General features: G+C 45.8%; 2 protein-coding genes across 2 annotated transcripts; both read right to left on the reverse strand.

Moving 5' to 3' along the window:
• Positions 1–5,278: 5,278 nt before the first annotated feature.
• Positions 5,279–6,643, reverse strand: LOC144892270 (uncharacterized). The gene is made up of 2 exons (XM_078778056.1): positions 6,197–6,643; positions 5,279–5,977 (listed from the first exon to the last, which is right to left on the reverse strand). Exons 1-2 carry the CDS (start codon positions 6,508–6,510, stop codon positions 5,401–5,403), a joined length of 891 nt encoding a protein of 296 aa, XP_078634182.1. The 5' UTR covers positions 6,511–6,643; the 3' UTR covers positions 5,279–5,400.
• On the reverse strand, positions 6,611–21,194 carry LOC137427533 (uncharacterized). Its single transcript, XM_078778055.1, has 7 exons — positions 20,926–21,194; positions 18,269–18,331; positions 14,499–14,561; positions 13,758–13,811; positions 7,980–8,538; positions 7,280–7,655; positions 6,611–6,958 (listed from the first exon to the last, which is right to left on the reverse strand). Exons 1-7 carry the CDS (start codon positions 21,074–21,076, stop codon positions 6,611–6,613), a joined length of 1,614 nt encoding a protein of 537 aa, XP_078634181.1. The 5' UTR covers positions 21,077–21,194.
• Positions 21,195–22,789: the final 1,595 nt, after the last annotated feature.

Genomic DNA, 22,789 nt, shown 5'->3' on the forward strand with positions numbered 1-22,789 from the left:
CGGATCAGAAATAGTTGATGTCATAAGTGGTTCAATAGCAGAAACAGGTGGAGTTGCAGGCATGGGGGAATAAATAAAATGGGACCCCATAACTCACGTATTTTCTTGCAAGAGCCGTTTTTTCTATCTGGGTTCACGTTGTCGCTGCCTGCCTTCCTGCACTCTCCAGCCTTCCTGTGTGCCCCGTCTGGTCAGGGCTCTCATCAGCTCCTGGTGGTTTCCGTGGGTCCCCTTAGCAGATTGTGGCGCTTCTTGTGATGGTGTGCTGGTGTGTGCTGTGAGGGACGTGCCGTCGTGGACAAGCCGCCATTACATCTCAGTGTGCTGGGGGCAAGGGGGAGGGTCGTGGTGTGTAGCTCGCGGCCCTCTGTGTTTGATACCATCCCAGAGCATCAACCAAACAATGAACAGGGCGCAACGGTGCCGTTCACCGCAGTGGTTCAAGTAGTTCACACGCCCTTCAGTAGCCGCAGAGATGCCCCGATTTCCCGTGACCATCGCACCAGGGCAGGGTGGGGTGGGTGAGGAGGTTGGGGAGCAGGCGGGGTGGGGGGAGGGGGGGAGGAGGGGAGTTTGATTCCGTCTTTCCCTAACTGTGTCTCGACCTTTATCCCTGTCAGATGAAAGCAAGCCCATATGTTAAAAGTGCTAAGTGATATTCTGAGGGTGGTGATATGTGTGTAGGGGTAACAGGGAATGTTTGCTTGAATGATAAATTGGTCCCTTTTTTTTTTTACTTTTTGTATACAGAATCGAGGCTCGTGAAAGAGCTAACATTTATTTCACAAACAAATCAACTAGACAAACAAAATACAGACTTGGCATTTAATATGGAATATTTTTTTTGTGGGAGTGAACTTACTTTTCGAGATGACTTAGAACCAAAAGTTCATTAGAATTATGTTGAAATTATTCTAGATTTTGTTAATGTGACCTTTAAAAGAAACAAAAACCACATTTGACATTTCGAAACAAATAAATTGATCCTGGAAAGTGATGTAAACTGATATGCCCAGTCGGCGATTGGCTTTGGAGGCCAGATTTGAAATGTGGTTTTCCCAGAAAAGATCATGGCAGATAGTGAGACCCAAAAGCTTGAGTGACAGAACTTCTTGGAGAGGATTATTCAGAAAGTGGATGGGAGGGTTGTCCAGTCGGACTTTTCAGAGAGACATCGTAAGAGTGTGAGATTTGTCAGGATTGAAAGACATGTTCCACTTGTTTGCCCAGTCTGTGATTTTGTCCAGGTCTGCAGAGAGTGAGGAGGCTGCAGACTGCCGATCTGAGGGATGAGGAATGGAGCGACAGAGAGTAGAGTCATCAGCAAAGAGATAGAGAGGATTTTCAAGAGAGTCAGAGAGACTGACATTTGTCACACAAAAAAAATCAAACAGACACACAAAACATACAATAAGGGGAGCGGTAGACAAGATGGGGAGAGAAGGGGAAGCACAAACACAACATTTGAGAGCAGGGACATCGGGAGATCTGTGAGAGGGAGAGGGAGAGGGCTTGGGGGGAGGAGGGGTGGGAAGGGGGTGGGGGGGGGGTGGGAGAAGTATAAAACACAAGGACATTGCAAGGACTTCCAGGAAAGAAGTTGGTATTTCAAAAAAGTGGATCTGGGGTGAAATTAGCGGGGGTAGAAAAGATCAAGGTTTTGGATGGGGAAGATAAGAGATTGGGGGAGGGGGCAGGGGAAGGGGTGCTGCTTCCTTGCTTGAAAAGGATAGAGCACGGACAATCGCCATCGGTTGGCATCCATGGGGAGGACGAAATTCCTCTTGAGGAAATGCCCGGCTGGGCACGGTGAGAAAAGCACCGCCATTGTTATGACGTCACTGGTACCCAGAGTATCCTGGGAAGTGACGGCAGTGACGACACTTCCCCCAAGCTCAGTAGCTGTGTTGTGTTTGTCTCGTCAATATGTCCATGTGTTTGTGACAGCTCTATTATGAGCCTTAGCCCAAGAAAAAATATATATTTCAGTGCACTTCCATGAATATATTATAATATATATATTGTTGCGGATCCGGGGGTCGGCGCTCCCCTTACCAAGGGGGGGGGGGGGGGGTTAATCCCCTTGTCTTTTACACTGGCCGATTTCCCCCAGTCCTGGAAATTACACGCTCCTTTGCGGGGTGAGATTGGCCAGGGTGATTGGTCAATGGGTTCCCAGATACCTTTGCCAATCCCTCTGCAAAGCAGGGATATAATTCCCTGCTCGGACCCGGACAAGATGGAAATTGCCGAGCGGTTTTTGCAATCCGAGGTCCGAGCCGCTAGCGGTCGACTAAAACCGATTCTGAGCGGTTCCTATATCGTGCCACAGGTATCCAATTGGGAAAAGACTAAAGCGACCGGATGGAGAGGAAACCAAAAGTAAGGAAAGAACACAGGTTTATTAACTATGTACAATACTAAAGAGGAAACGAAAGGGAATGTACAGTGAAGAAGAAGAAGCAGATACACAGGGCAAACCTTATACAGTCTTATATTATCACACGCCCAGGACAGAACAAACACACTTACACGAGAGGATGGGATGGCAGGGATGGTAGGAAGGAAGAGAAGGGTCCAGGCCGATGGTAGGCGTCGAGGTTCGGGCAGGTGGTTCAGCGTTGAGGTCCGGCTCCAGGGTCACGCTCCACTCCGGTCCACGTTTCAGTTCGCGGCGAAACCCGGCAGGCAGCACGGTTAATATTGTCGCAGTAGCGGACCGACCCTCTCTCTCTCTTCGACTTGCCTCTGGTAGCTCGACTCTGTCACTCTCCTTCGGTCCGACTTTGTCACTCTCCTTCGATCCGACTTTGTCACTCTCCTTCGGTCCGACTTCGTAAGTAGTCCGCGGCCACGCTTATATTGGCCGCCCGCGTATCAAGCCGCCTGCTTTTAGGATACACCCACCGATGAGCTCACCTCAACCCTGGTTGGTTGGTGAGGGCTCCCGGTCCCGCCCCTTGATGAGCGTTGATGGGCCACGCCTTCGTTCCTGGCGCTCCTCCCCCTTCTTCTCCAACTCGGCCGCGTGGCTTATGGCGGCTTGCGGGATAGAAAACCATCGCATCGCTGTTGAAAGGAACTTTGGGGCCTACTCTTATTTAATTAATACAACGCAGATTCAACTGTTGGAAACAGATCCTTAACTGAAACATAGACTAATGAAATATCTAGAGAGGTTTCTAAGGTGTCTTACGTGTTATACATGGCTTAACTAGGGTGCAACCTTTACAAAGGGGGATATTTACAAGAATTATTATTTTATAAGTATCTCCTTCGGCGTTGTGAAGTGAAGTTGTGAACAAGTGAAGGTTCTGAAAACCGTAACAATATATATATATATATATACAGTGGTACCTCGGCTTACGAGTGCCCCAACGTACGAGTTTTTCGGGATACGAGCCGTCGCTCGGGCGGTTTGTTGCTTTGGGATACGAGCCGAGATCCGATGTACGAGCTCAAAAAATTTATTTTTTTGAATTTTCCGGTTGTGGCTTCCGGTTCCGGTCACGCGGTTATCTTGCCGTGAAAGCATCTCTGCTTGGATATAAAACACGCAATCGTCGAAATACATGAGCGAGGAATCTCCTTGCTCCAGCCGGTGACGTCATCGGCGGGGATCCCCGCCTCCAGAGTGGCTGGTCACGTGACCGCCAAAGCGTGTCGCGCGTGCGGGTATAATGAGCTACACCTGTGGATCACGTGACCACGGAAGCACGCCTCGCTTGAGAGGCATGGCTTTCGGTTTGCGTTTTGCTTTATAAGGCGCGATAAATGGGCTTTTGAGTGTTAGCGGTTCATGGCGTTGACGGTTCATGGCGGTTCATGGCGGTTGACGGTTCATGGCGTTGACGGTCAAAAACCCATTACATCAATTTTACCAGGCACTGTACAGTAAGTACAGTGGACACCAAATGCACGGTGGAAGGCTAGAAGTAGAAGATCGTCCAAGACAAGTGAGAATAAGCCATACTTTGGAGGAGATGACGTCATTCGCTGGTCCGATAACCAAAGATGTGGTATAAAAAACCAGGTGAGCTAACAATGCAGCAATGAAGGAATTCGGCCAAGGCACCGGCACACAACGACCTACCTACATCGAAAGACTCAATGCCAATGGTGACAGAAGCCAAGACGGCCGGCTTAAACACCGCCGAAAGACCACGGTGTACCAACTTACGATGCAGAACATCTTGCACTTAATATGATGACAACAGGTGCCATCCTCTGACGTACCATTACAGGTACAGGTACAGTACACGTGAGCACAGAGCAAAAGTTCACTGAAACCGAGATTAAGAAAAAAGAAAAAACACCTCGTGGTCCATGCTCGATATCCGAGTTTCAATCTTTTCAAACACATGATGCTCTCGGTCACGGTATCTCCTGCGAGCTGCTTCTCCTTCAACCACACAAACAACAACTTCTCCATATCTTCATGGATAGAGGTCCGGAGCTTTGAAATAATCGTAACGCCCTTGGCTGGCGTTATAGCCTTTATGGACTCCTTCTGCTTCAAAATCGTACATATCGTAGAAGGAGTACGATCGTACTGCCTCGCCAAGTCGACAACACGCACACCTCACCTGGCATGCTCTTCTCCTCTGCTTAATAAAACCAGTTTATTTCTTTACATTCTCTTGTATTATGTACAGTATATACGAGGTCGTGCTTGTTTATACATTATTTGTTATTTATAAAGTACATTTTTGTTATTTAAAAGCACCTAACAAAAAAAATTGGTGTTTTTTTTTTGAGGCTGGAACGGATTAATAGCATTTCAATGCATTTGAATGGGAAAATTTGCTTTGACTTACGAGCGATTTGGCTTACGAGCTCCGTCACGGAACGGATTAAACTCGTAAGCCGAGGTACCACTGTATATATATATATATATAAATAAATATAATATATATATCGTGTTTTTTTTTTTTTTTTAAATATATATAAATATATATAAAGGTGGGCGCGATTCGGAAAATTTTAAGTCCGCTTACCGCTTATCTGCTCTGCCAGCCCATGTAGTCCGATTCGCTTATCCGCTTCAGCGGCCGAAAATCTTAGTCCGCTTACCGGTTATCCGCTTCGATTTTTTAAAAGCGCTTCGACGTTTTTAAAGCGATTTTTGACGTTTCTAAAGGGAATTTAATGCTTTTTAAGCCTAAATAGCCATTTCTAACTACTACAAAGACAAACAAAGCTTTTAAGATCAAAAATATACATTTTTATTTAAATAAAATTTATTCAAAATTTATTGAAATAAAGTTTTCCACTCGACTCTACTCTACAGTTAATTTAAATATAATTTTAATATATGCAAGTTACATTAAAGAAAAATCAATTTGCCCGTCCTTTCTTTGACAAGAGAGTCTACTAGTCAACAGACTAGCAGTCTGTTGACTAGTCCTCGTCTTCCTCCTCCACCTCCACCTCGTGGGCCTTCTTGAGGATTTGGAGGTTGCCCTTCATGAAGACGAGGGCCTCGAAGTTCGGTGCAGCCAGGGCCGACCTCTTAGGCCTGAGGATGTCCGACCCGTAGCTGAACACGCGCTCGACCGAGGCAGAGCTCGGGAGCGGCGTGTTATGCCTGAGAAATAGAGTTACCCAAGCATCACGGAACTCGAGCGGGAAGAGATTGGGCGAGAGCCCCGGGTTCCCCCTCAGCGGCTTCCTCGACCAGTTGTTGACCTCTTCCCTGATCTTCTCCTCGAGGTTCTCCTCCTGCTGCCCCTCCTCCATGGCGAACAGGTAGTCCGTACTGCTCGAGCCGGGCTGGGGTGCCTGCTGGGGGGCAGGGTCCAGGTGCTCGTCAGGCAGGACGAGGGCGAGCAGGTCCCTGATGAGCTTGTCCCTCACCAGGTCGCAGATGGCGTCGTTGTTCTGCCTCCTGCAGATGGCCCTGACCGTGGCGAGCTTGTGCTGGGGGTGCAGCGCCGTGGCCATCAAAAGGTCCATGTCCACGAAGAGGTGGCTGAACCTGAAGTAAAAGAAAAGTTATAAAACAAATGTCAAATAATTTCAGATTTGTAAATTGAAAAATTAAATGTCATTCAACTGATTTTAATTCATTTCAAATGAATCATTAGACCGGCAAGGATTTTTTAATCATTTAATAATAATATAATATAAGAAGAAAGAAGCACTTATTAATTTTCAACTCGTTGCGATAAAATATAATAATAATATAAGAACTAACCTGCCGTCAAAGCCCTTTGTTCCCTTCCTGGCGCAGGACGGCTGCTGGAGGAGGCTGGCCACCAGGTTCTGGGCGTGGACGATGCTGCCGTCGATGGACAGCGCCTCCAGGGAGTCCTTGAGCACCTGGAGGTGGGGGAGAAGGCACCCCATGTAGGCCTTCTCCTCGCCCTGGAGTACGTCTAGGCAGGCGGCGAGGGGGGCGGTCACCTTGACGTACTCCGACCAGATCTGCACGTCGTCCTCCGTGATGTGCGGCAGGGGGTGGGGGTGCTGCCGCTGACAGATCTGGTTCAGGTTGTTCCTCTTGTCCATGTCAAGCACCTCGGTCAGCAGGCACTTGTAGGCGTCGTGGCTAGAGTTCCACCTGGTGACGCCGGGGGTCACAAGCTTCTTGCCCAGGGCCGTCTTAATGTCATTGGCGTGTCTTCCTGTTCTGGGCGTTCCACAGGCCCTGGGCCTTGGCGGCCGGCTTGGTGAAGGCCGGCCTGGGCTGGGCGCTCCAGCCGGGCACCTTCTCGACGTCCCTGGATGCCAGCAGGTTCACTGTGTGTGCCGCACAGCGGCGATGCTTGGGGACGTGCACCACCTCTTCCTGCTGGTCCACCTCCTCCAGGGCGTCCACCACGAGGATGGTGTTGGTCTGCACCACCTCTGGGTCCACCTCCACCACGTCTAGCTGCTCGTCATCGCGCCCGAGGGCCCCGTAGTGATTCAAGGCGCTGATGTAGTTGGCGCCGTTGTCAGTGGTGGTGCTGACAACCTGAAAAGCAAAATACTGTTTTAAAACAAAGTTTTTTTTCATTTTTCACTTACAGTTAATATTAAAAGTTTTCAAACTTAAAATGAATTGTTTTAGCAAAATATAATGTGTATTAGGTGACGTATTACTGTAATACGTCACTTAATACACATTATATTTTGCTAAAACAATTCATTTTAAGTTGCCTGAATAATCTAATTAATCTTGACTATTATATTTAAACACTGTCATAAAAAACGCATACTTTTATTGTTAATTGTAATCTATTGAAAATAAATTTTGTAAACAATTTTAAATTCTAAAACTACAGAGTTTACACACCTTTCTTTTGATGCCGAAGTCATCGTGCAGCTCGGAGATCGCCTCTGCCAGGTACTGGCCCGTCTGGCTGACGGTGATCTCCTTGATCCCGAGGACGGCGGACTGCCTCTCGAAGGTGACCCTCTCCAGCCAGGTCACCGTCATCCCCAGGAAGGCCCTGTTGCTTGCCGACCAGCTGTCGGCCGTGGTGGCGACGAACTCCTGTTTGGCGAGGAGGTCCGTCAGGTCGGCCTTGGCCTGGTCCCCCATCGCCCTGATGTCCCGAGTGAGCTTCCGCCGGGAGGGGACCTTGAACTGTGGGCAGGCGTACGCCCACAGGGCCCTGTTGTGCTCGTTGTCTGTCTCCGAGGCGGGCTTCATGCAGCCAATGAAGGACCTGAATTATATATTATATCAATTTATTATAAATTGATATAATGAATGAAAACTCTTAACAATTTATATGTCTCATATAAATTACTTATATTTAAAAAAAAAAAAAAATTATTTATATGAGACATATAAATTGTTGAAAGATATTTTTGAACAGTCAAAAAAACTTTAACACTGAATTTATAATTATTAACGTGCCTCCGATTGAATCCGATAAATTCCGATTAAATCGGAATAGAACGGACCGATTTATTCCGAAGTTATTAATATATTCTTACTTTAAGTTGACAAATGAAAATGAGTTTAATTAAAATATAAAATTACCTACCTATAGTAAAGGTCGAGACACTTCTTCTGGCTGAACTTCTCCTTGAAGGTCTCCTCGATGCTGGCCTGCCTCCTGGCGCCGGCCATGTCCTGGAAGGACTTGTGGCGGCCGCGTCTGCTGCCGCCGTCGAGGGCCGCCTTGAGGTCGTTGTGCTGGGCATCGTGGTACCTCTGGTAGTGCACCTTCAAGTTTGAACTTGATCCGGGCTGGGCTTTGAGTGTCTTTGAGCACTTGGTGCACGTGGCCTTGCTGTCCACGACCTTGAAGAAGGGGGCGATGTGCCTCCACTTCTGGCTGAGGCTGGAATTGTCTGTGTCCATTGTCACGTTGATCTCAGCCGACTCGATTGAGTCCAGCGACATCCTGCTCTCGCTGCGCGCGAGCTGAGGGGTCAGGGCGCAGATCTCCTGACTGTCCTCCACGTCCCCCATCATGTTGACCGCCGGGTTGTGGATGTCGCTGTGCTGGGACTGCTGGTTTGCGTCGCTCGTGTGCCTGTCCCTGGCACTGCCGCTGGGCTGGAGAGTCAGAAATCTCTCCATCTTGACGTATTGCCGCTCTAGCGTCCAATAAAATATTCAGTTTTCACTTATTATTCACTTAAAGAAATATTCACAATTCTAGAGTAACGGCTCAGGCTAACAGCTGATTTGGCGAATCGCGATGCGCTTTAATTTTTCGGTAGTCCGCTTACGCTTATCCGCTTCGGTTTCCGGGGGTTGTTCCGATTCGCTTATCCGCTTCGAAAACGTTAGTCCGCTGCAGCGGATAAGCGGATAAGCGGACTTTCGAAGCGGACCGCCCACCTTTGTGTATATATATATATATATATATATATATATATATATATATATATATATATATATATATATTATAATAGGCTATGGTGATTCTGTCTGTCTGTCTGTCTGTCTGGGGGTGTGGCTTACTCCGTTTGCAGAGTAGCTCCACCCATTCTTGGAGGAGAGGCTTCATATAAACAAATATTCCACCATTTTATTAACTCGAATAGCTTTGAGGCCTGTTTAGTTAGGCACGTGCTGTCTTTCTCTCTCTCTCTCTCTCTCTCTCACAGGTTTATTTCAACTCAAATTCGATATATCATTTCATTTTTAACAGTCGCTAACATCGTTTTAGACTCGGTTGAAAAAAAACAGGAAGAAAATCCCATGAAAGTTTCCGTTTATAGAACAAAATGAATTCTCAAAGGCCTGTAAAATAAAGCCCATTCATTGAGTCACCCTCACGATTTTATCTCGAATTCACCATCTGATTTCATTTTTATCGATGGTTTTAGACTCAGAAATAATTGAGAGCATTCACACATACATGGGAAAATGCAGAGATATATTTTTTTAAATCACACCACGATGATACACGAAAATACACCGCCTAAAATAACAGTCAGGGAAAATGTCGACATATATTTAAAATTCGCTTTTTCTTTTCCGTTAAGATATATTACTTTTACTTTTGATGACAGTCGTCACAAAAACGTCAACAATGATGCCGACATATATTTCTTCGTTCTAATTTCATTCATTATTATTATCCGGAAGTAAAATATGTTTCAGGAAATTACCGAGAGATATTTATTTCGTTTTTTTTATTATTAGTTATGTGCACATACACTTTAAATAGGTTTCTTTGAAATCTTTAATGACTCAACCGGAATCGACGTGGGACTATGTATCATACACCACCCAAATAGCTCAAAATGTCGACATATATGAAAAATTTGCTTTTTCTTTTCCGTCAAGATGTATTATTTTTCCGTTTGATGACAGTCGTCACAAAAACGTCAACAATGATGCCGACATATATTTCTTCGTTTCTAATTTCCTTCATTATTATTATCCGGAAGTAAAATATGTTTCAGGAAATTACCGAGAGATATTTCTTCGTTTTTTTTTATTCGTTATGTGCACATACACTTTAAATAGGTTTATTTGAAATCTTTAATTTTCACAATGTAATTTACTTGCCATTCGATGATTACAAGACACTTCGTCTTGAGGATCGTGACAATTCATGTGTTGCGTGGAAACTTCCATTTCCAAAATGAACGAGACGGTCGATGAAGAACGCAGACTTGAACAGGATGCAGCAAGAAAAAGAACGAGCCGGGAGAACGAGACCCTCGACGAACGTGATCACAGACTCGCACAGGATGCTGCTGCAACAACTATGGAATACAATATTTATAAATAACGTTTGGTTTTAATCCACTTCTACTTTGTAAAGCGAAGTGTTTTCGATACTTTCAAATTTATAAATGAACAAGAATCAAGGCGGGGTCTCCACCCTTCACCCTCTCAAGTCAAATCAAGTGAAGGTAGAAGTTTCACTTCCCACCCTATGCTCCCTCTTCTCCCCTGTATGTGATCCTTTCCTCCTCTCCCCTGTGTGCAATGCTCTCCACTGTGCAGCGTGCGTAGTGAGGGGTTGGAGAGGAGCGAGAAATTGGAGAGGAGCAAGGGGTTGGAGAGTGAGGAGCTAGGGGTTGGAGAGTGAGGAGCTAGGGGTTGGAGAGTGAGGAGCTAGGGGTTGGAGAGTGAGGAGCTAGGGGTTGGAGAGTGAGGAGCTAGGGGTTGGAGAGTGAGGGAGCTAGCGGTTGGAGAGTGAGGAGCTAGGGGTTGGAGAGTGAGGAGCTAGGGGTTGGAGAGTGAGGAGCTAGGGGTTGGAGAGTGAGGAGCTAGGGGTTGGAGAGTGAGGAGCTAGGGGTTGGAGAGTGAGGAGCGAGGAGTTGGAGAGTGAGGGGTGAGGGGTTGGAGAGCGAGGAGCTAGGGGTTGGAGAGCGAGGAGTGAGGGGTTGGAGAGTGAGGAGTGAGGGGTTGGAGAGTGAGGAGTGAGGGGTTGGAGAGTGAGGAGTGAGGAGTTGGAGAGTGAGGGCCGATTGGAGAGGAGAGTGAGGAGCAATTGGAGAGGAGAGTGAGGAGCGATTGGAGAGGAGAGTGAGGAGCGATTGTAGAGGAGAGTGAGGAGCGATTAGAGGGGAGTGTGAGGAATTGGAGATGAGTGTGAGGGATTGGAGAGGAGTGTGAGGAGGTATTGGAGAGGAGTGTGAGGAGGTATTGGAGAGGGGTGTGAGGAGGTATTGGAGGCGAGTGTGAGGAGGTATTGGAGGAGAGTGTGAGGAGGTATTGGAGGAGAGTGTGAGGAGGAGTGGGATTGGAGAGGCGTGAGGGTGGAGAGAGGAGAGTGTCAGGTAGAGAGGAGTGAGGGGTCACATATTATGTGAAATAAATAAATTGTGTTCATTATACCATTTCTGGATCTGATGAATTGCCAGTAACCATTTTGTAAAATTTAATGTGCAGCATCTAAATCAAGATGTCCAAATGTCACACGTCCATGCCCTTGGGATTCCCACAGGTGACCCCACTGGTATATATGCACTATGCAGACTTGGCATTTAATATGGAATTTTTTTTTTGTGGGGGTGAACTTACTTTTCAAGATGTCTTAGAACCAAAAGTTCATTGGAATTATGTTGAAATTATTCTAGATTTTGTTAATGTGACCTTTAAAAGAAACAAAAACCACATTTGACATTTCGAAACAAATAAATTGATCCTTGAAAGTGATGTAAACTGATATCAAACTCAATTCGCGTACAGTACTGCGTTAAACTTCTGTATGTTTTCCAGAAGTATCTCTTTATTTGGCACATTAGCCAATTTTTTTTTTAACAAAAACAAAAGTTAAATTACGACTGGGATTACGGACAGTAAAATTACAGTTCAGTACTTCGTGTAACCGTGTTAAAAAAAAAAAATATATATATATATATTTTTTTTATACTTCGTGTAACCCCCACCAGCATTCAGGAGAGCACGTACACGTTGAGGCATGCTGTTCACGAGATTTTCCAAGGTTTGGACAGGAATCACTTGCCATGCAGTGACAATAGCCTGCTGCAATTCACGCACAGAGGGCGGCTGCTGGTACAAGTTGTCGATTTGACGCGTTAATTCTTCCTACAAGTTCTCTATCTGATTCATATCCGGGAACATGGCAGGCCACTCCATATGCTCTACACCACGGTCAGCAAGAAAGTGTTGGATCATGCGAGCACGATGAGGCCGTGCAATCGTGCATTGTCATCTTGGAAGACAAAGTTTCCTCGAAAGGCTGCATGAGCAAATGGAAGCAATGTTTCTTCCACACCTTCCAGAATGATCACCCCACCACCTCCAGCTTGGACTCTTGGCACTATACAATCTTTGTTGTAGGCTTCATGCACTTGTCTGCGCACTCGGACGCGGCCATCTTGATGATAGACCAGAAATCTAGACTCGTCACTGAAGATCACGTGATTCCAGTGTCCTGGCTGCCATTGACGGTGCTCTCTGGCCCACTGCAATCGGCGCTGGCGGTGTTGTCTGGTCAGGCGTAGCTTTCTCAGAGGACGCCTGGCACGATAGCCTGCTTGAACCAGTCGTTGGTTGACTAGCCTTCTGGATACAGGCACATTTGTCAGTTGCTGCCACTCAGCCCTAAGCCGATTAGCTGTCTTGGTATGGCCATTGCGGTCTAACCGGTGCAGCTGGCGATCATCCCTCCTTGTGGTTCTGCGGGGACGTCCTGGCCTCGGTATTGGAGTAGGGACACCCCTCTGAGCATTTCGTTTCAGGATCTTTGGACACCTGACCTTGAGTGATGCCATACTGCCGAGCAATAGCACGCTGTTTCATGCCGTAATTTCGCAAAGCCACCACTCCATGACAAACAGCATCGTGGAGTTGACGGACCATCTCCAGAGGAAGCGGCAATAACTTTTGGAGATGCGCAGCAGTTGTTTTCCACAAATACAGAACGCAACAACCCTTATATACCCAATTGTGAAGTCAATCGTCAAATGTACCTGTATCCGGTGGTGACATTTTGCCACGCCACCTGTGATATAATCCTGTTGTTGACTTCTTGCTGCGACAGACAATCAGTGACATGGTTCTTTTAACAAATCAATCACCAAAGTGCAAAAGAAACTCACCAGATTGATATACTGAGGAAAGAAAGTAAACCCAAGTCAAGAAAAAATATATATTCCATATTAAATGCCAAGTCTGTATATTATGTCTGTGATGAATGTTGAAGCGATCGAAGCCTTTCTTGATCAAATTGAATTGTACAGTAATTAAAATTAAAATTACATTTAATTTTTTCAGTCGGTTGTTCCATGATCATTAAAGATATGCTTGTGATAGACAAGGGAAAGGAAACATAAGCAATTTGCATCAGATGTTGTCAGGGTGACAATACATGGGGCTGGTACCTCAAGACAAGTAGGAATGTGATATTAATCACTCGCATAACGGACCACGGTGGTAACCGTGATCCAATCCTAAAATGAAAGGGTGTGTTTACATGTTATGTTTTGTCGATTTGGACGAAGACTTCACTGGACTTATGTCCTGAAAAAGTTTACAGCTGTTGACAAATAGCAAGTGCAGTCATTTCCCAAGAGGGAAAAAAAGAAAGAAAGCACATCTCACCTCAATCACTTCAGCACACTCTGAATGAATGAATGAATGAATGAATGATCGTTTTAAGGCCATTTTCCCCACTAGAGTGGGGGTTAGCCTTGCGGGCCCCATGACAATCATGTTTCCCTTTTTGAGGCAATGTTTTTATGGCCGGATGCCCTTACTGGCACCAACCCTTAGTCGCCTCTTACGATGCGCAGGGAAACGGTGTACCTATTCTAAACCGGGGTACACACCAGGATACTTCAGCACACTCTATTGCATGGAAATTGAAAGTAGGAACACTTACCGTTTAGAGGACAATGCACGATTTCAGGATCAACCATCAGCTTGCCATCAACATCTGGGCGGAAGGAAGTGGGAGGGGTAGGGAAGAGGTGGGTGAGTGGTCGGAGGCAGGGGGAGGGGAAAGGGTTGTTGCCTGGCAATGTCGAGTACATTTGCTAGTGTAAAATATGGGATAGATAAACTCATGGAATGGAATAGGCTGGAACATTGGTCTGGTGAGGCTTATTAGCCAGAATAACTCATGGGACAGGGGGATCATTGTTCAATTAATAAATGAACTCATTGAACAAATGAGACTTGTGAATAGAGAGAAATTTAAAGTCATGTTGAAATGTGATATTATTAATCAAAAGGCCTGCAATGCGTTCCCTTCGGAAACTCGTTTAGGGATAAATAGGCAGATGGAATATTTCTGGAAAAAAAAAAAGACTGATTTTATTTTGGTCATCGTCAAAATGTTTTTTCCTTTAATGCCCAAGTTGGGAGAGAGTTTTGTTTTTTTTCCACCAGAACTCTCATTTTTGTCCTACCAACAACTCAAGAGAGTGGAGAGGGGGTGAGGTGTGGAGAAAGAGAAAGAGAAAGAGAAAGAGAAAGAGAGAAAGAGAAAGAGAAAGAGAAAGAGAAAGAGAAAGAGAAAGAGAAAGAGAAAGAGAAAGAGAAAGAGAAAGAGAAAGAGAAAGAGAAAGAGAAAGAGAAAGAGAAAGAGAAAGAGCAGGCAGAGTGTTGCAATGCTTGAGACCTTTGTCTTGAAAGGATGATTCATCTACGAACTCAGACTTCACCTTCACTTCAACAATAAAGCCTAAAACAAACAAAAAAACTCATTCAAACTAAACAATCGTATAACTGAATCAAATGACTATATATATATATATATATTAGCAGAAGTACCCGGCATTGCCGGGAGGGGAGGGAAGGGAAGGGGGAAGGGAACAGGGGGGAGGGGAGGGGAGGGGAGGGGAGGGGAGAGGGAGGGGGGGGGAGGGGAAGGGGAGAGGGAGGGGGAGGGGAGAGGGAGGGGGAGGGGGGAAAGGGAGGGGGAGGGGATGGGGAAGGGGTAGGGCAGAAAGGAAGGGGTAGGGGTGAAGGGAGGGGCATGGGGGCAAGGGAGGGGGGAGGGGAGGGGGAGAGGAGGGGAGGGGGGAAGGGGAGAGGGTAGGGTGGAGGGAGAAGGGAGGGGGAAGGGTAGGGGGAGGGGGAGGAGGGAAAGGGAGGGGGAGCGGAGGAGTATATATATATATCAAGAAATGACGTTAAGAATAAATTATAAATTATTAAAAACTCAAACCGTGTTCATTCGAGCACAGGTCCATGTTCAATCAGGCTCCTAATTGAAATTATTACCATTTGGAATGTGATTGGTATTCCTGTTTTTACCTGTGGGGCTGAGGGGGGGTTAGGTGGACACCCTCTGCTGTAAAAGGGTGGTGCAATTTTTTCCCATTAATATGAACCCCAACAAACACTTTTTGGGTGGCCACCACTCTGGAAAAAACACACGAGACATAACAAAGGTGTATTTATAATAGCACCAAAAATCATCATCATCATCATTTTACGGCCGTATCCATGCTTGCATGTGTAAGCTGTGATTCACCGAATGGCCGCTTCACCAAAAGGCATATATGAGGCATGTTTTTTGTGGCCGGATGCCCTTCCTGAATCACCTGTGGACCGAGCCTTTGTCTAAAGAGACAAACCCTGCAAGGCAGTAGAGGGAATTGCAATCAAGTTTCCTTCCCCCCTCGCTGGACTGCATACCAAGGCTAAAGATCTCCACCTACACTGATTGGATTGGTGAGTGTCACAGCAAGTCCTCGCCATGGAGAGCCATGCACACTACACCTCGAGGGTACCAACGTACTCTGATATCCTCCAGACATGTAGCCAGTGCTCTCAAGAGCGTTAAACTGAACAAAAAGTGCGTAACCTATCAAAGTGCATTTTGTGACATTCAAAGACAATAAATCTATTTCTTAAGCCTGTACACATGTAAATTTATCATATTGTTGTGGAAATGAGAATTGTGTTTTTTTTATTGTTGTAAAAATATCACCCTCCTTCCTCCAGTTGTGTATAAAGGTCAAAGGGCGTCCCTTAGTTAGGTCATATACAATCACGTTAGCCAATCATAGATTTCCTCCTTGTTGGTAGTTATTTCCTTATTGTGTGTATTAGGTTAAGGCTTTGTCTTCCATTAATTAATACTCCATTGCACCGAATTCAAATGGGTAGTATCCCCTTTCAATTTCCCCAGAACCTTCATGGGAATCCCCTTTTGTCAGCCGCATTACAAATTCCTCTGCACGGTTTGCTGCAGTCCGCTGTTTCTTCGGGCTTGGGTTTTCGCCGCAGCTGCTGGGCGGTTTTCACCGCGACTCCATTAGCCACGAGGTGGGCTCGGAGAAGAGGGGGGAGGAGCCGCCGAATCCAGGGCGTTGGCCGCCCCTCGTCATCAAGGGCGGAGCCAAAAGAGGCCATGCGAGCCAACTGGCACTGCAGTAGCGACCCGGTAGGCGTGCCCAGAGAGCTCGCGGAAGGAGGTCGAGGCACGATATAAAAACGGGGGCGCATGCGTCAAGGAGAGAGTTCTGGAGAGGGGAGATATACGGCGAAGAGTGCAAGCATTGAAAGAGAGTCCAAGGAGCCCTGAGAGCAAGCATTGAGAGAGAGAGTCCTGAGAGCAAGCAAGAGCAGTACCACGCAGCTTCGACTCCACCAGGCAGCGTTGGCTCCACCAGGCAGCTCCGACACGTTACCCCGCGGGAACCAGAATCAGTGGCATCGGTGGCCGTCGAGGTCCAGCCCGACGTCCCGTGCGGGGTCAAGCTCCAGCCAGCTCCGTGCCTTCCTCTCCCTCCAGCCATCCACCTCCTGCCATTCCTGTCATCATCCCCTGTGTAAGTGTGCTTGTAGTCTGTCTTTTGTCTTGTCATGGGGTATATGTTAAGCCTGTTTAGTTAAGCTAGAGTTTCACTGTGTCCTTCTGCTCCGTCCCTCTTTCTGCATTATTTTATTATCCTTCCTCCTCCTTGGTTTCTTTTAATTGTGTAAATATTAGTAATAAATTACAGTCGTATTTCAAACGCTCTTTGTCTTCTTCTTCACATCCGTCGTCTTTGTCTTTTCCCCATTGAATACCTGTGGCACGATTTGGCCAACGTTTGAGAATCGGGTCTAGTCATTGTTAACAGTTCGTGCCGCGGCTGCCATCCGCTCGGCAAATTAACATCTTATCCGCAGTCGCGAACGAAGCTGCTCACCGGCCTGTCCGGAGGTCGCGGTGCAGCTTCAGGGACCACGTCGGTCAGTCACAAACGAGGGGACTAATCCCCCCTCGAGAAGGGATCCGAGGCCGACGTTGGGTTCCGTAACAATATTTTTATTGGAGCTGGTTTCGAACATGAAATAAGTACTGAAGATATTCATATGCATTAGGTGGACAATTCAAATAATGTTCTGACAAGTTTAGTAAGGGACAAATGTACATCTATTTCATACAGTATTTGAACCTCCTTTCGAGGCCATTTCGCCCCACAGGGCGGGGGTTGGCCTTTTTTGGGCACCTTGGTCCCCTTTTTTTGAAGCAATGTTTTATGGCCGGATGCCCTTCCTGCTGCCAACCCTGTTAGTTGCCTCTTGCGACACACAGGGAATTACCAGTGAACTGGTACTCAATTTGCCGACCTCCGAAGGATGACAGGCTGAGTCAACCCCCCTGGTGTTAATTCAGCGATCGACCGGAATTCGAACCCAGGATCCCAAGCCGGGACCCTAACCGCTAAGCCAACAACAGGCTTATTTCATACAGTATTTAACAATACATTTAGCCTTTTACAAAGGTCAATTTGTGATATCCCATATGATCATGGTGATATTTATTTAACATTAAGACCCATGGGGTGAGGAGAGTCTGAGAAGGGGGTTGCCCCCCTCCCCGGATAGGGAAATTTTGTAATCCAATATGAACCAAACATCGGCCCTTTAATTGTGTGAAATGAACTAGTTAAGGTATCAATATGAACCGAGGATGCCCTAAGATATCTTTGTTGTTAAGAAATGTGATTTTAATTTTTTTTGAGCTCTTCAAATCAGGGCAAGAATAAAAGACGTCCTTTTATTTCTTTGTCTATCATGGTATTTTACTTGGCTTAGCGGTTAGGGTGCTGGCTTTGGATCCGAGGATCTTGGGTTCGAATCCCGGTCGATCGCTGAATTAATACCAGGGGGGTTGACTCAGCCTGTCATCCTTCCGAGGTCGGCAAATTGAGTACCAGTTCACTGGTAATTCCATGTGTGTCGCAAAAGGTGACTAACAGGGTTGGCGGCAGGAAGGGCATCCGGCCATAAAACATTCCTTCAAAAAAAGGGGACCAAGGTGCCCAAAAAAGGCCAACCCCTGCTCTGCGGGGGGGAAATGGCCTCCAAAGGCGGTTCTATCGTGGTATTTTACCACGGGCTTGCAGCTAGAAAACGAAACAACATCAACAATGTGTTTGTGGTTCAAACCTTCGTCTTGAGGGAACAAATCGTCGACAAACTCGGACTTCACCTTCATTTTCACAAAAAAACCTGAAACAAAAACAATCCATTTATAAACCAAGCGTCAATTGAAAGACTGAAATCAAATTTTTTTAAGTTATGATTTTATTTTATTTTATGATTTTGACACATTAGATGTGTGTTGTTGTGTTGTTGTTGTGGTTGTTGTTGTTGTCGCAGTTGTTGTTGGTGTGTGTGTGTGTGTGTGTGTGTGTGTGTGTGTGTGTGTGTGTGTGTGTGTGTGTGTGTGTGTGTGTGTGTGTGTGTGTGTACAGTGTAATATCTCAGTATTACACTGTAATCTCTGTACACTGTAATCTCTGAACACTGTAATCTCTGTACACTGTAATCTCTGTACACTGTAATCTCTGTACACTGTAATCTCTGTACACTGTAATCTCTGTACACTGTAATCTCTGTACACTGTAATCTCTGTACCCTTTTACCTCAGTATTACACTGTCATCTCTGTACCCTTTTACCTCAGTATTACACTGTAATCTCTGTACCCTTTAACCTCAGTATTACACTGTAATCTCTGTACACTGTCATCTCTGTACCCTTTTACCTCAGTATTACACTGTCATCTCTGTACCCTTTTACCTCAGTATTGCACTGTAATCTCTGTACCCTTTTACCTCAGTATTACACTGTCACCTCTGTACCCTTTTACCTCAGTATTGCACTGTAATCTCTGTACCCTTTTACCTCAGTATTGCACTGTAATCTCTGTACCCTTTTACCTCAGTATTGCACAGTAATCTCTGTACCCTTTTACCCTCAGTATTACACTGTCATCTCTGTACCCTTTTACCTCAGTATTACACTGTCATCTCTGTACCCTTTTACCTCAGTATTACACTGTCACCTCTGTACCCTTTTACCTCAGTATTACACTGTAATCTCTGTACCCTTTTACCTCAGTATTACACTGTAATCTCTGTACACTGTCATCTCTGTACCCTTTTACCTCAGTATTACACTGTCATCTCTGTACCCTTTTACCTCAGTATTACACAGTAATCTCTGTACCCTTTTACCTCAGTATTACATGGTAATCTCTGTACCCTTTTACCTCAGTATTACACTGTAATCTCTGTACCCTTTTACCTCAGCATTACACTGTCATCTCTGTACCCTTTTACCTCAGTATTACACAGTAATCTCTGTACCCTTTAACCTGTGTTACACGGTAATCTCTGTACCATTTAACCTCAGTATTGCACGGTAATCTCTGTACCCTTTAACCTCAGTATTACACTGTAATCTCTGTACCCTTTTACCTCAGTATTACACTGTAATCTCTGTACCCTCTAACCTCAGTATTACACGGTAATCTCTGTACCCTTTTGCCTCAGTATTACACGGTAATCTCTGTACCCTTTTACCTCAGTATTACACGGTAATCTCTGTACCCTTTTGCCTCAGTATTACACGGTAATCTCTGTACCCTTTGGCCTCAGTAAAAACCACCTTTAGAGGCCATTTTTCCCCGCAAAGCAGGGGTTGGCCTTTTTCGGGAACCGTGGTTGTTGTTGTTTTTCGGTCCCCTTTTTGAAGCAATGTTTTACGGCCGGATGCCCTTCCTGACGCCAACCCTTTTTGCCGCCTTTAACGACAAACAGGGAATTACCAGTGAACTGGTACTCAATTAGCCGACCTCGGAAGGATGACAGGCTGAGTCAACCCCCCTGGCGTTAATTCAGCGATCGACCGGGATTCGAACCCAGGATCCTAGGATCCTAAGCTGGCACCCTAGCCACTAGCCCAACACCAGGGTATTACACGGTAAACCTTTGGCCTCAGTATTACACGGTAATCTCTTTGCCCTTTTGCTTCAGTATTACACGGTAATCTCTGCTCCCTTTTGCCTCAGTATTACACGGTAATCTCTGTGCCCTTTTGCCTCCGTATTACACTGTAATCTCTGTACCCTTTTACCTCAGTATTACACGGTAAACTCTGTACCCTTTTACCTCAGCATTACATGGTAATCTCTGTACCCTTTTACCTCAGTATTACAAGGTAATCTCTGTACCCTTTTGCCTCAGTATTACACTGTAATCTCTGTACCCTTTTACCTCAGCATTACACGGTAATCTCTGTACCCTTTTGCCTCAGTGTTACACGGTAATCTCTGTACCCTTTTGCCTCAGTATTACACTGTAATCTCTGTACCCTTTAACCTCAGTATTACACTGTAATCTCTGTACCCTTTTACCTCAGTATTACACGGTAATCTCTGTGCCCTTTTGCCTCAGTGTTACACGGTAATCTCTGTACCCTTTTGCCTCAGTATTACACTGTAATCTCTGTACCCTTTAACCTCAGTATTACACTGTAATCTCTGTACCCTTTTACCTCAGTATTACACGGTAATCTCTGTGCCCTTTTGCCTCAGTATTACACTGTAATCTCTGTACCCTTTTACCTCAGTATTACACGGTAATCTCTGTACCCTTTTGCCTCAGTATTACATGGTAATCTCTTCAATTTTACCTCAGTTTTCCCCAACTTATAGTTATACTTATAGTATCATGAAATTCCCCATATAAATGAGTTCCTGAAATAGTAGAACCAGACACGGTAACGTGAAGAACAAGGTGCAGAGAGAACGTCACCTACCGGGTCCCGGGTCCTCATCCTCGGGTGGACCGACCCTGGATCCGCGATCTAAGGGAGAATCGCCCGGAACGACCAAGTTTCCTCCATCGGAACCGCTCGTGGATCCCGGGGGGTTCGATCTGTGATCTTCACCGGAGAGATCTCGGTTCATGGCGCACCGGAGGGTCTACAAGGTAGAGTGTGGATGAATTGTACACTCCGTCTATGGTACGTAAGTATCGACCGTGAAGTGAAAAGCGAACCACGTGCCGTGTTCCTTCACCTTCTCCAAACGACGTTATTCGCGATTTCAAGTCGGCAGATTGTTCACCATCATCACGTGATGGCACTAAATGTCGAGTTTTTACAACAGTAAATGTTTTTGTTAAATTATATTTAGTGAAACATGATGTTATTAACCTTGTGATTTGAATAATGTAACAATTCCAATTTAAATGTACAAGTGAAGAACACGTGATTACGAGCGGGTTAATTTGCACCACGTGGTTCGACACACATTACATGTGGAGAATTGGGGTCTTCCCCCGCCTAACCCCCTCCACCCGGAACTCCTCCAACCCCCTTCCTCATCGTCTCAATATCCTCTCACCAACTCACAACTGGTAATTCCCTTGACTGTTCTTGTTTAAATGTTTTTTAAAATAACTATTTAATAACTTGACCATCTCACTTTCATTATGAACTAATCTCCACGTGATGTCCCTCAATGGTCTCACACTTGTCTGAACATGGGGTGTGTATGTAACGTGTTCAATTAACAAGTTTCGTGTGGAGCGCTCGCCAAGTGGCTTAAGCACTCAAGCAAGCACTCCATTCAAAACCGTTGATAAGGAACAGATGGCTTGGCAAACCAGAGCTAGCTGCTTGGTAACTGAACACACCCCAGTTGGCCAGTTATTTACCAAGTACGTACTTAATAAATAGCCCCGTGTGGGATTAAGGTCATCTCTTGAGGTTGTATTTAAGACCTCTGCTGATTTGGAAGAACCCCTTCCCCCTCGAGAGCTACCCTTCTAAAAAAAAAAAAGACCCGAAAGACCCGTAAAATCCCGAAGAACCTTAAATACCCAAAAGACCCCAAATACACTGAAGAATCCAAGGACCCTTAAAGTCCAGAAGACTCAAAAGACCCTTAAATACCCATAAATACCCTGAAGATCCAAAAGACCTTGAGGACCCAAAATACTCCAAAGACCCTGAAGATGCAAAAGACCCCCCGAAAGACATCATTATCTCTCAATATCAAAACATCAACCACAACTTAACCACCACGCGGCCTCAACCGCCACCCCGCCTTCACCACAATCACAGCGTTTGCCACCACGACCTTCAAAGCAATGGGAGGGACCGTGCAATGCACTGGCAGTGGACACCCCAAACCTGGACGTTTCAGACCTCGATAACTTGAAGCCCAAATGTGCGTTAATCACACTGAACACTTTAATCGGTGGTCCTGACGCTCCACTTGTGGGAAGACAAATCGGAGGAAGAATAACGCTTACCACACTGAGATCACATTTTCGGTACCATACCGAAACATGGATTTGGTGCCGTCATAACTGTGCCTAGCCAAAGTAACTCAATGTATGTATTATTACAGATGTCGCCTCTGGATAACTCCAAGAGGTTGGCGTGTACTGAGAGACCACCTTCTACAACCCTTAACCCTGCCCGGATCCTCGCGCCCAGAGTCAGTTTACTGTGCCAGTGAAATGAGCGTGGAAGAAGGGGAACTGTGGCAGCGACAACATGATGGTTAATTACATGGCCAAGTGAACCAATGCTGTGTTGCCACATTACACACCGGAGTTTCTAAAATTAGGTGAAGATTCTAAAATCCTCAATTTTCATCCGAATGACTTCA

The sequence above is a fragment of the Myxine glutinosa genome, chromosome 5, assembly GCF_964187855.1.
Source record: "Myxine glutinosa chromosome 5, kmMyxGlut1.1, whole genome shotgun sequence".
In the NCBI taxonomy this organism is placed as follows: Eukaryota; Metazoa; Chordata; class Myxini; order Myxiniformes; family Myxinidae; genus Myxine; species Myxine glutinosa.